Source organism: Salmo salar, chromosome 10, assembly GCF_965601325.2.
Source record: "Salmo salar chromosome 10, fSalSal1, whole genome shotgun sequence".
Lineage (NCBI taxonomy): Eukaryota > Metazoa > Chordata > Actinopteri > Salmoniformes > Salmonidae > Salmo > Salmo salar.
Genome location: NC_138300.1, coordinates 121,397,917 through 121,412,500, shown reverse-complemented (window position 1 = coordinate 121,412,500; position 14,584 = coordinate 121,397,917). Strand labels below are relative to the sequence as shown.

Sequence of the window (14,584 nt, the reverse complement as noted above, 5' to 3'; positions counted from 1 at the left end):
TTTTCACATGTGAAAGTGGGAATTACATTTTCACATGTTAAAGTGGTAATTAGATTTTCACACATGAAAGTGGGAATTAGATTTTCACATATGAAAGTGGTAATTAGATTTTCACATATGAAAATGGGAATAAAATTTTCACATATGAAAGTGTGAATTAAATTTTCACATATGAAAGTGTGAATTAAATTTTCACATATGAAAGTGTGAATTAAATTTTCACATATGAAAGTGAGAATTAGATTTTCACATGTGAATCTGCAATTTTGGTGTATTTTTTTGTAAGGGATGTAATTAAATGGTATGAGGTTTTAAGGGATGAGGAACGCTGTTCAGATAAAATAGTGCAATAAATCATGACAATGTGATTACATTTGACATGATCACTTAGCACAGACTTTCCTACAGAGCATTTGAAACATTTTGTTACGTTACAGCCTTATTCTAAAATGGCTTCAATTGTTTTTATCCCTCATCAATCTACACACAACCCCATAGTGACAAAGTAAAATCCGGTATTTAGAAAATGTTGCAAATGTATTAAAAATAAAAAACGGAAATATTACATTTACATAAGTATTCAGACCCTTTACTCAGTACTTTGTTGAAGAACCTTTGGCAGCGATAACAGCCTTGAGTCTTCTTGGGTATGACGTTACAAGCTTGGCACACCTGTATTTGGGGAGTTTCTCCCATTCTTCTCTACAGATCCTCTCAAGCTCTGTCAGGTTGGATGGGGAGCGTCGCTGCACAGATATTTTAAGATCTCTCCAGAGATGTTTGATCGGGTTCAAGTCCGGGCTCTGGCTGGGCCACTCAAGAACAATCAGAGACTTGTCTCGAAGCTACTCCTGCATTGTTTTGGCTGTGTGCTTAGGGTCGTTGTCCTGTTGGAAGGTGAACCTTCGCCCCAGTCTGAGGTCCTGAGCGCTCTGGAGCAGGTTTTCATCAAGGATCTCTCTGTGCTTTGCTCCGTTCATCTTTGCCTTGATCCTGACTAGTCTCCCAGTCCCTGCCACTGAAAAACATCCCCACAGCATGATGCTGCCATCGCCATGCTTCACCGTGGGGATGGTGCCAGGTTTCCTCCAGACGTGAAGCTTGGCATTCAGGCCAAATAGTTCAATCTTGGTTTCATCAGACCAGAGAATCTTGTTTCTCGTGGTCTGAGTCCTTTAGGTGCCTTTTGGCAAACTCCAAGCGGGCTGTCATGTGCCTTTTACTGAGGAGTGGATTCCGTCTGGCCACTATACCATAAAGGCCTGATTGGCGAAGTGCTGCAGAGATGGTTGTCCTTCTGGAAGGTTCTCTCATCTCCACAGAGGAACTCTGGAGCTCTATCAGAGTGACCATCGGGTTCTTGGTCACCTCCCTAACCAAGGCCCTTCACCCCCAATTGCTCAGTTTGGCTGGGCAGCCAGCCAGCTCTAGGATGAGTCTTGGTGGTTCCAAACTTCTTCCAATAAGAATGATGGAGGCCACTGCGTTCTTGGGGACCTCCCCCAGATCTGTACCTCAACACAATCCTGTCTCAGAGCTTTACGGACAATTCCTTTGACCTCATGGCTTGGTTTTTTTCTCTGACGTGCACTGTCAACTGTGGGGCCTTATATAGACAGGTGTGTGCCTTTCCAAATCATGTCCAATCAATTGAATTTACCACAGGTGGACTCCAATCAAGTTGTGGAAACATTTCAAGGATGATCAATGGAAACAGGATTTACCTGACCTAAATTTTGAGTCGCATAGTTTGGACACACCAGGGTTTTTCTTTATTTTTACTATTTTCTACATTTTAGAATAATAGTGAAGACATCAAAACTATGAAATAACACATATGGTAGGGCTGGGCGATATGAAGATATATATCGTGTGACGATAGAAAAATGTCTATCGTTTCATATTATGCTCTATCATGTCACGTCCTGACCAGTAAAAGGGGTTATTTGTTATTGTAGTTTGGTCAGGGCGTGGCAGAGGGTTTTTGTTTTGTGTGGTTTGGTTTTTTTTGGTTTATGTTCTACATTTTCTATTTCTATGTGTTTATCTAGTTTTTCTATTTCTATGTTGGGGTTTTGGTAGGACCTCCAATTAGAGTCAGCTGGTTGTCGTTGTCTCTAATTGGAGGCCATATTTAGTTGGGGTTTGTTTTCACTTGTGTTTTGTGGTTGTTTCCTGTATGGTCTGTGCACCTTATTGGACTGTTTTCATCGTTTGTTTTGTTTAAGTGTTTTTTTACTTTAATAATTAAGAAGATGAGCACTTTACCCGCTGCATTTTGCTCCACTCCTTACGACGCCCGTGACATTTCGTTGTGTCGCAAATCACACTCTTTACGGCAATATTTTTTTGTCAATTGGACGATGCTTTGCGTACCGTGTGAAAGAAAATTAGCAACACAAACAAACATGGAGGAGAGTGAACGTGACACAGAGCACGGAGACACGGAGCTCGTACCTAAAAGAGGGCCTACTTCGGTCGCGTGGACGTGGTCCGGGTATGAAAAGTCTGACACGGACCAGAAATCTGTCCTCTGCAAAATATGCCGCAGGACGGTCCCGACAACAGGCTCAAACACCACTAACCTCTTTTACCACCGACGCAAGAATCATGTGAAAGAGAGAGAGAGTCTACGGGTGAGACCCAAGAAAGTACAGTCGAGTGCTCAAAACAAACCCCCGACTCAGACGTTACAAGAGGCTTTTGCCCGCGGCGACACCATATGGCAAAGAATCACGAAGATGGAAGGCGATAACAGCTGCCAACTTACATCTGCAAAGACATGGCCCCAGTTTACACGGTCGAGAAACGGGGGTTTCGAGAGTTGGTGCTGACACTCGACCCAAGGTACCAAATGCAAATTGATATGTGACACGTATTAATGCCAAAATAACATGCAAAACAGGCAAGCTCCCAAAATATATTTTTGGCCTATATTTATTTTGTTTGCAACTATAGTTGAAGTGTTTTCTATTTACCTTTTAAAGATTTTATACATGAATATTATATTTTGTTAAAATGAGAAATAAATACCTTTTATTTGTTCAGTTTAATTCAAAATGTAATAAGAAATAGGCCTTTAAATGTGGTCATTTTATATAAACTATTTATTCATTGAATTTACAGACAATGTGCTATATCGTGATATGTATCGTTATCGGGATATGAAATTACCTATATCGGGATATGAGATTTTGGCCATATCGCCCAGCCCTATCATATGAAATCATGTAGTAACCCAAAAAGTGTAGTATATCTGAAGAATACATGGATAGAATATGTAGTATATCTGTAGAATACATGGATAGAATATGTAGTATATCTGAAGAATACATGGATAGAATATGTAGTATATCTGAAGAATACATGGATAGAATATGTAGTATATCTGTAGAATACATGGATAGAATATGTAGTATATCTGAAGAATACATGGACAGAATATGTAGTATATCTGAAGAATACATGGATAGAATATGTAGTATATCTGTAGAATACATGGATAGAATATGTAGTATATCTGTAGAATACATGGATAGAATATGTAGTATATCTGTAGAATACATGGATAGAATATGTAGTATATCTGTAGAATACATGGATAGAATATGTAGTATATCTGTAGAATACATGGATAGAATCTGTAGAATACATGGATAGAATATGTAGTATATCTGAAGAATACATGGATAGAATATGTAGTATATCTGTAGAATACATGGATAGAATATGTAGTATATCTGTAGAATACATGGATAGAATATGTAGTATATCTGTAGAATATGTAGTATATCTGTAGAATACGTGGATAGAATATGTAGTATATCTGAAGAATACGTGGATAGAATATGTAGTATATCTGAAGAATACATGGATAGAATAGTATATGTACAGCAATAGTTAAATAAGATTGGCCTTGATTAGAAAATACAGTATTTACATATAAAATGGGTAAAACAGTATATAAGCATTATTAAAGGGACCAGTGTTCCATTATTAAAGGGACCAGTGTTCCATTATTAAAGTGACCAGTGTTCCATTATTAAAGTGACCAGTGTTCCATTATTAAAGTGGCCAGTGTTCCATTATTAAAGTGGCCAGTGTTCCATTATTAAAGTGGCCAGTGTTCCATTATTAAAGGGGCCAGTGTTCCATTATTAAAGGGACCAGTGTTCCATTATTAAAGGGACCAGTGTTCCATTATTAAAGGGACCAGTGTTCCATTATTAAAGGGACCAGTGTTCCATTATTAAAGGGACCAGTGTTCCATTATTAAAGGGACCAGTGTTCCATTATTAAAGGGACCAGTGTTCCATTATTAAAGTGGCCAGTGTTCCATTATTAAAGGGACCAGTGTTCCATTATTAAAGGGACCAGTGTTCCATTATTAAAGGGACCAGTGTTCCATTATTAAAGTGACCAGTGTTCCATTATTAAAGGGACCAGTGTTCCATTATTAAAGTGACCAGTGTTCCATTATTAAAGGGACCAGTGTTCCATTATTAAAGGGACCAGTGTTCCATTATTAAAGGGACCAGTGTTCCATTATTAAAGTGGCCAGTGTTCCATTATTAAAGTGGCCAGTGTTCCATTATTAAAGGGACCAGTGTTCCATTATTAAAGGGACCAGTGTTCCATTATTAAAGGGACCAGTGTTCCATTATTAAAGGGACCAGTGTTCCATTATTAAAGGGACCAGTGTTCCATTATTAAAGGGACCAGTGTTCCATTATTAAAGGGACCAGTGTTCCATTATTAAAGGGACCAGTGTTCCATTATTAAAGGGACCAGTGTTCCATTATTAAAGGGACCAGTGTTCCATTATTAAAGGGACCAGTGTTCCATTATTAAAGTGACCAGTGTTCCATTATTAAAGGGACCAGTGTTCCATTATTAAAGGGACCAGTGTTCCATTATTAAAGTGGCCAGTGTTCCATTATTAAAGGGGCCAGTGTTCCATTATTAAAGGGACCAGTGTTCCATTATTAAAGGGACCAGTGTTCCATTATTAAAGGGACCAGTGTTCCATTATTAAAGGGACCAGTGTTCCATTATTAAAGGGACCAGTGTTCCATTATTAAAGGGACCAGTGTTCCATTATTAAAGGGACCAGTGTCCCATGACTATGTGCATTTGTCATAAACATTGTCCGTAGTTTGTTTCTATTGGACATAATATTGGCACAAATATATTCCCATGCAGACACTTACTCTGTCTCTCGGTACTATCAATCCAATGTGTTCGCTATCACCACATAAATAACCAGAGATATCACTTCCTGGTTCTTCTAACGCATATTCACCGTGTCCAACTCTGGCAGGAGGCCATCACAACACAGCCAGGAGATTTTATATTATTTCCACTGCATGCTGAGAAACATATCTCTACTCTATGACAACATTTTGTGGAATATCCTCAAAGACATAGTTGTACAAGTATGTAGGACTGAATGTAATGAAGAAAACGTTCATCTGTGGTGAATCCTATCGTCTCTTAATATTTAAAATAAGATAAATAAAACGTGTCAAAAATGTTACATCTAAACAACCACTTCAAGTCATTTTTCATAATCGTGTTTTATTACTATGTAAATTGTCTCTGGGTCAGGACATTGAGTCCCTGAACACAGGGCATTGTGGTAGGTGTATCATCAGCAGCACCGGGGATCCAGGCCTCAGCATCACAATGTGTAGATTAGTGTTTTTCCCACAGCCGCTGCCAGACTACACTGAGAGTCATATCATGTCATTATGATGAGGATTTCAGCTCTCTGTTATCCAGATGTTTCACTTAGCCCTCAGTTGATCTCAGATGCAGTGTTCACAACTAGCTAACTAACTTCTTATTCAAAATATTTTTCATGTCAGTAATCCTGAAACAAAATAGAAGACATGATATGTGAGTATTTCTACACCTTTCTCCAGACACGGCTGAAAACTACAACATTATCCCACATCAAAGTACTGAAAGAACCTCAGAGACCCATGATGCAAGACGATATGTGAATGTAAACATTCCCCCTACTCACGTACGCCTGCCAGTGGCGACGTGACCCCCCCCCCAAGACACACAAACACACTCACACACCGTTCTCCCTAACCACTCAAAAACGGCACTCCAAAACCCGAAACCCATTTCTGACGTTTGGTTTATTTACTTGGAGGCATTGGTGAAACAGGGTTACGTACACCAGTCCCACTCTGTCATCTCAGGGTCCATCTGACTGACTCTGTGGATTTGGAGGGGGGCCGTGTTGTGAAGTCTCAACTAATAACCATAGGAGTCATTTATAGCCAGCATCCCAAATGACACCCTATTCCTTTATATAGTACCCTACTTAGGGTTCACTGGTCAAAAGTAGTGCAATGTATAGGGAATTAGGGTGCCATTTGGGACACATATGAATACGCATCTGGCTTGTATTAATGGGGGTAGCTAACTCTCCTGTAGTGCTGTGTGGCTGGGTATGGCCCGGTCTACATTCCTGCAGTCTCCTCCTCTGTAAGCACTCCATCAGTTCTACCGGTGGTTTGCTCTCAGTCATTGTTGTCTGTGGTCAGGTAGAAGTTTCTATAGGTTGAGGATCACAGTCCCAAAGGTACAGACCATCGAGGTATTCATCTATAGGTCCTATAACGTCCCATGGCCCTGTTGTCCCATGCATTGCCTGAGGCACTAGCCTTCTAGCATGTATACAACCAAGCCTAAGGCCCTCTGTCTTTGTAGTGTTACCGAGTCGATCACACCAAACAGCGTCATTGCATTTTGGTACACCAGAATTACATTCATTTCCAATGAAAACGCTGCGTTTGCCTCGCAGCATTGCGTTGCAGATGCAGTTGAAGTGCGTTCGGTGTGGTGCACATGTTATGATTTATCAAACGTATGCTTGAAATTGTATGCGTAGACAGAAGGTGAATGTTGAACTTTGTTGCATACATATCCATGATGATGCTGCGTAGTATTTTGCGCGTTGACGAAGCGTTAGTACCATTTTGCGCAATTGCTCTGTGGGTGTGAACGAGCCTCGTTAATGATGATCATGCCTGGTATAAGACGAGCAATAGAGTTGATTTGTTATGGTCAGTGTCGAAGGGGAGATAAATCGTTGTAAATATTCCGAAATATGTGAAAAGAGAAAAGCCAATGAACAGTAATAAAGACTTGTTAAGTCAGAAAGTAGTGTACTAAAAGTACATTAAATGGCAACTGTGGGGGGAAAAAAATTGTTATTTTGCCTAAGCATGATGGCTGTCTGCCTGTGTTCCAAGAGAGGTGTGAATACGGTAGGGATATACTGTACCTTCACTGCCAAGCATTCATGGCGTGTGTGTGTGTTATTTTTGTATCTAGGTAGACAATGGTAATATGTGTGCATAGCAGACATAGGCCTTCCCTGTAGCTCAGTTGGTAGAGCATGGTATGTGCAACGCCAGGTTTGTGGGTTCGATTCCCACGGGGGGCCAATACAAACGAAGAAAAATGCATGAAATGAAATGTATGCATTCACTACTGTAAATCGCTCTGGATAAGAGCGTCTACGAAATGACTAAAATGTAAATGTCTAATGAACAAAAAAAATGAATGCCCATTGTCCTCAAACACTAGAAAAGTGCACCTTTCCATGTAATTAATAATAAACCGTCGAAGCGCGATTGTGTAATATCTCCTCCCGGTGAGTAGACTACCAAGACCCCACACATGATAACACAAGCCAGCCTAAGGCTTTAGCTAGCCTCCCTCTATATCCTCCCCGGAGCTATCTATCTATCTGGCCGTAACATTTTATAGAATAACATTACAGAGCTCTCCTCCGGGAAACGTATTGTATTTAATGCTCGCCGTTTAAACGGTTCGCTGTGTCATTGGACTTTGCCAGATGTTTTCATTCGATGGAAGGGGTACTCTATCCTTGGCTCTCACCTTGAGGGGGAAAACACACTATACACCGCGCGATAACGATTTCACTCGGTATAAAAGGCCTGACTACCATTGTTTGCTGTCACGGGAAAAACGGTTTACTTTTCGCTTTATGGGGTGTATTTTGGCGTGGGTGTGTGCTGGCAGTTTACGGCAAAAACTCCGTTATAATACAATCTAATCCTCGGTTTTAGTTTTTGTACCTTTAATCATGTTGACGTTTGTCATTTGGAATTCACGCTTTTATGAGTTATTGAATTTTGAATGGAAATGAAATGCAAATTAAACCATATTATTATTATTGTTATTGTTGGTATTATTATTCAATTGGTAACGGCCTATAGCCCGCGCAGCAGTTATTGTTTTTAGGAATTAGCTCAGTTTACTTTTTCTATAAAAGATTATTAAGATAAAAAAAATAAAGTTAAATTATGAGACAATAATTAAATTATAACCCATGCAAATAGATCCACTAATAATAATAATAATGACAATAATGATAATAATAATGTGGCGCTAAAATGACATTATTATTATTATCAGGATATAATCATTGTTGTTTTGTGTTTCTGTTTTTTTGGTGTACGTTTTAAAGGTTTTTTATTTTCCTTTTTTAAAGTCAGATTTAATTCAGATTTAATGAACGGGCTGTTGTTTCTCTTTAAAGCCTCCCATGCCTTGTAAAATACACAACTAGTCTGGATAATAGAACCAGTGGTGCATTTTTGATTTCCAAAGGTCGCGCATTGGATCAGCAACCCAAACTGTGTCATTACATCTTAATAACAGTCGCTTTGAAATAGTTTAAATGCACGTTATTCTCTGGAACAAATATGTAAACGACGTGAGAGCATAATTATATATTTATTCCCTTTCTTTGGGCTCTGTTTAAACACAAAACTAGATTATTTTAGTTTCAGTTTTGCTCTCATATATATTATATATATATATATATATATTTGTTTTTTACTTTATTAATACTGAAGTGCATCAAACCAGAAAATTATAGGCCTATATTGCATTCGCAACTCTTTGCCGTTTCGAACATGGTTCACGTCTATTGCCAAAGTCATTACGCTGTGCTGTTATGCTAATTTACATTATCATTATGCCCTAATCATCCGTACACCGTCGACACGACAGTACTACAACTAATCTTCTAAATTGATATGAACTTGGAACAACGGTCTAACATGAAAGAACGGTCACGTTACTAAGTATCCAACGCAGTATCTTGTGGTAATTTACTTTGCGTCCTGCAGCCTTGGTGAAAGTCAATCCGCACTCTTTCAGCAGTCCATAGCCGTGCCATACAGTAAGTGAATTTAATAAGAATGTGGCATACGAAACAAAGCACGTAGGTTTGGTTTATTTTTTGCCCCCCCAAAAAATAAAAAAAAAAAATCAATGCCGTGCGCGAAAAGAGTTAGCACTACACGTTTACACTGTAGTTTATGTCAATCAATAGCCAATAGGATTTTGACCTGATGGTTTAGGACCTAAACGGAAGTACCGAGAAATTATTCAAATCATAATTCAAATCCGTGTCATTATAAAACACAATTTGGATATTCCATGTTCTATTCTTCAGGTTTATAAATGTTTGTTACGTTAATATCTTATTCGTGTAATTGGAGCAATATAATTTTTTTTATATTGGGAAAATGAACTCTTTACCCACTTTAATAAGGGAGCAAAAAATGTTTCCTTTCCAAAAGACATCCACATCAGGTTACTATAGAAACCTGCCAGATTGCCCGTGTGTTTCTATTGTATCGTTAGATCTTAGAAAGACAATGGTTTAGATGGCAGGACATGATTTAGAAACGTGTGTCTAACCAAAACCATAATGTACGCATATGCCTGTATGATTGTTCACATTTATACTTTACACTTTGATGCCTGTCATTTTACCTCAAAGCTGTGTGTGTGTGTGTGTGTGTGTGTGTGTGTGTGGGGGGGGGGGGGACACGTTTTAATAGACTTGGTAGTACCAGAAGTCCTCACTAGAATAGTAAACCAACTAAAATTCAGAGAAGTGAGGACATTTGACCAGTCTTCACTTTTAATGAGGCTATTTTAGGCTTAGGAGTTAGGTTTAGGGTTAGAACTAGGATTAGGGTTTGGAGGTTAGGTTTAGGGCTAAGAGTTAGGGTTAGGTTTAGGGGTTAAGAGTTAGGGTTAGGTTAGGGGTTAAGAGTTAGGGTTAGGTTAGGGGTTAAGAGTTAGGTTTAGGGTTAGAACTAGGATTAGGGTTTGGAGGTTAGGTTTAGGGCTAAGAGTTAGGTTTAGGGGCTAAGAGTTAGGGTTAGGTTTAGGGGTTAAGGTTAGAGTACAAATGAGGGTAAGGGTCAGAACTAGGGGTTAGGGTTTGGAGGTTAGGTTTATGGGCTAAGAGTTAGGGTTAGGGGGTTAAGAGTTAGGGTTAGGGGTTAAGAGTTAGGGTTAGGGGTTAAGAGTTAGGGTTAGGGGGGTTAAGAGTTAGGGTTAGGTTTATGGGCTAAGAGTTAGGGTTAGGGGTTAAGAGTTAGGGTTAGGTTAGGGGTTAAGAGTTAGGGTTAGGTTAGGGGTTAAGAGTTAGGGTTAGGGGTTAAGAGTTAGGGTTAGGGTTAGGGTTAGGGTTAGGGGGTTAAGAGTTAGGGTTAGGGGTTAAGAGTTAGGGTTAGGTTAGGGGTTAAGGTTAGAGTACAAATGAGGGTCAGGGTTAGGGTCAGGTTTAGGGTTTTGAATGGGAATCAATTGTTGGTCCCCAAAAAATCCTCCCAAGTATAGTAAGACGTGTGTGTGTGTGTGTGTGCTGGCTGCGTAACTTGCTCCCTACAGATGCCTAATCGTGCAATATATCATCAAACCGCATAGTTTTCAGTTTATTGCTTAAATGTCAAATTTCGGGGACTGACCGGAGCTTCTACGGTATCCCTTATAGCTCATTCAAAATGTTACAAAATAATCTCAGTCTAATTAGCTCCCCTTACTTGTGTTGAACAAAAGTGATAGCGTCATATAAGTTGGATAAGTTGGTAGCCTTGTATGATGTTTGCTGGTGTGTTAAGAAAGAAAACGTGTAAATAATTCAAACATAAACTACTAGGCTACGCCAGCATGCTGTTGAGGTCAAGTCATGAAAATATCAACACAGGCACACACAACAACAAAAAAATCATACAGAATAGGAAGGCTAATGCCAGAATGAAATCGTTCAGCATTATTTGTCATGATTGTATTGAGCTCAACCAACAACGTGGCTTCATAAAATATCTATGGTCATGCAGTTTCTAACAGACAAACGATAGCAGGCTTTAAGGGATTTTAAATGCTGGCTTCGCTTTAACTAACTCCAGTTACACTCTGGCCTCATAAAACATGTTTAACTGTTGTTATGGCCCCTTGCCCACACGGTCCCTGCTTGTTAGTTCAGTAAACCAAGCCATTTCTGTTTTGTCTGTTTGGATGCTGATTGACAGACGATGGCCTAGCTGCCGAAACGTTTATTTTACTCTCATTTGCCTCTGAAATGAGATAAAAAATAACTTGTAAACTTTTTATTTGAGTGGAACCTGTACAAATATGAATAGGATGTTTTGAACCTGTACAAATATGAATAGAATGTTTTGATTTTAGTCAATGCATCAGTTCTGAGCGCGTTTGTTTTCAAGAACCTTTGGCTGTTGATTATTCCCCACGCGAACGGAACCGTTTGGAACTCACCATAGCAGGGGATGAGCGCGTCGTTGTGTCCTCCGCTTTCCTGGTGGAGTTTCTCGCCTTCCGGGGGTGTTTTGCAAGTCGGTCGTTGCATGAAGAGGTGGTATTTATTGAAGTTGTTGTTGCCCTCCTCTGTGCCGTCATCCAGTGACTGGCACTCCTGTTGGAAAGGACTCCGAGACTTCTCCTCGTAACCCTGTTGTCCTTTAAGTAGGAACGTTGGGTTGTATTTGGTTTCACTCGGTTGGAATATTCTGAAGGGATCCGATGGTTGATCCCTACCGTGTGGCGAAGGCGAGTTATAATATGAATCCATGGATGTCATATCACAGTATGAAACGCACGTATCTGCGTTCATTCCTAAAAAAAAAAAAAAAAAAAAATCTACGTTTGAATCGAAAATTTCCAAACCGTTTGTTTCTTCGTTCTCCTTTTCCCCTTGCAGCAAGACCCCCTTTCTCTCAAGCACGGGCGAACACACACGCATACACACACACTCTCTCTCTCTCACACACACACACTGTCGCATCTGGGGTTGGTTATAAAACGAATTAGATGTTTTCCAGAGACTTGCAGCAGACTGAACAAATGAATGCAAAGAAAGCCCCCTGAAGGTTTACCGGGGTAAGGAACCAAAAACGCCGTTGCTTTACAGACGATGCCACTGGTCCCACTAAAGTCCTCTGCACACGACACTAGTGAAAGTCAACGCCAAAACCAGCTCTGTCTCCTATTATTCAGACAACAGAGATGGAGATGGAAAATGGGACGTCAAGCAAGAGGGACATTTTTTTTTCTTCTTGTTTTCTTTGTAAACACGAGGGAGACAACACATGACATTCATTTGATTAGGAGTTAATATGACTGCTTTGATAAACGCACATCGTGTGCACATGAGAGATAATTGCTCTGAGTCAATTATATTTTTCCCCTTTTATTTAACCGGGTATAAATATATATATATATATTAACTCAGCAAAAAAAAAGAAATGTCCTCTCACTGTGAACTGCGTTAATTTTCAGCAAACTAAACATGTGTAAATATTTGTGTGAACATAACAAGATTCAACAACTGAGACATCAACTGAACAAGTTCCACAGACATGTGACTAACAGAAATGGAATAATGTGTCCCTGAACAAAGGGGGGGTCAAAATCAAAAGTAACAGTCAGTATCTGGTGTGGCCACCAGCTGCATTAAGTACTGCAGTGCATCTCCTCCTCATGGACTGCACCAGATTTGCCAGTTCTTGCTGTGACCTGTTACCCCAGTCTTCCACCAAGGCACCTGCAAGTTGGCCCTAGCCCTCACCCTCCGATCCAACAGGTCCCAGACGTGCTCAATGGGATTGAGATCCGGGCTCTTCGCTGGCCATGGCACAACACTGACATTCCTGTCTTGCAGGAAATCAGACACAGAATGAGCAGTATGGCTGGTGGCATTGTCATGCTGGAGGATAATGTCAGGATGAGCCTGCAGGAAGGGTACCACATGAGGGAGGAGGATGTCTTCCCTGTAACACACAGCGTTGAGATTGCCTGCAATGACAACAAGCTCAGTCCGATGATGCTGTGACACACCGCCCCAGACCATGACGGACCCTCCACCTCCAAATCGATCCCGCTCCAGAGTACAGGCCTCGGTGTAACACTCATTCCTTCGACGATAAACGCAAATCCAACCATCACCCCTGGTGAGACAAAACGGCGACTCGTCAGTGAAAAGCACTTTTTGCCAGTCCTGTCTGGTCCAGCGATGGTGGGTTTGTGCCCATAGGCAACGTTGTTGCTGGTGATGTCTGGTGAGGACCTGCCTTACAACAGGCCTACAAGCCCTCAGTCCAGCCTCTCTCAGCCTATTGCGGACAGTCTGAGCACTGATGGAGGGATTGTGAGTTCCTGGTGTAACTCGGGCAGTTGTTGTTGTCATCCTGTACCTGTCCCGCAGGTTTGATGTACTGATCCTGTGCAGGTGTTGTTACATGTGGTCTGCCACTGCGAGGACGATCAGCTGTCCGTCCTGTCTCCCTGTAGCGCTGTCTTAGGCGTCTCACAGTACGGACATTGCAATTTATTGCCCTGGCTACATCTGCAGTCCTCATGCCTCCTTGCAGCATGCCTAAGGCAGGTTCACGCAGATGAGCAGGGACCCTGGGCATCTTTCTTTTGGTCTTTTTCAGAGTCAATAGAAAGGCCTCTTCAGTGTCCTAAGTTTTCATAACTGTGACCTTAATTGCCTACCATCTGTTAGTGTCTTAACGACTATTCCACTGGTGCATCAGGGGTGGCAGGAAGCCTAGTGGTTAGAGCATTGGACTAGTAACCGGAAGGTTGCAAGATCGAATCCCTGAGCTGATAAGGTACAAATCTGTCGTTCTGCCACTTTGTTCAGGCAGTTAACCCACTGTTCCTAGGCCGTCATTGAAAATAAGAATTTGTTTTTAACTGACTTGCCTAGTTAAATAAAGGTTAAAAAAAAGGAAGTTAATGAATTGTTTATGGTTCATTGAACAAACATGGGAAACAGTGTTTAAACCCTTTACAAGCAAGATCTGTGAAGTTATTTAGATTTTTACGAATTGTCTTTGAAAGACAGGGTCCTGAAAAAGGGACGTTTCTTTTTTTGCTGAGTTTATATATGTATATATATATATTTAGGAGAGCCCTAAATCTATGTAAATAAGCACTAACATATTGTGATGCATATTTCAATTATGTAGCCTATAGCCTATATGGATGAATGTAAAATAACACTAGGCACAGACCTCAATTCAATGTCTATTCCACGTTGGTTCAACGTAATTTCATTAAAATGACGTGGAAACATCGTTGATTCAACCAGTGTGTACCCAGTGAGCGGGATGTGACTTTTCGTTGTGGCCCTGTCATTCTTTTTTTTTTTAGATGTTCAAATTCTACGTACTGAATAGCACAGACAAATCAACACAAACTATATCCC

The 14,584-nt window shown here is 40.4% G+C and overlaps 1 protein-coding gene across 1 annotated transcript in view; it reads right to left on the bottom strand.

Moving 5' to 3' along the window:
- LOC106561713 (homeobox protein aristaless-like 4) overlaps positions 1-12,358 on the bottom strand; it is a 30,661-nt gene extending 18,303 nt beyond the window's left edge. Inside the window, exon 1 of the mRNA XM_014125927.3 lies at positions 11,629-12,358. Coding sequence (XP_013981402.2) covers positions 11,629-12,154 — 526 coding nt within the window. The 5' untranslated portion in view covers positions 12,155-12,358. The remainder of the gene's footprint in view (positions 1-11,628) is intronic.
- Positions 12,359-14,584: the final 2,226 nt, after the last annotated feature.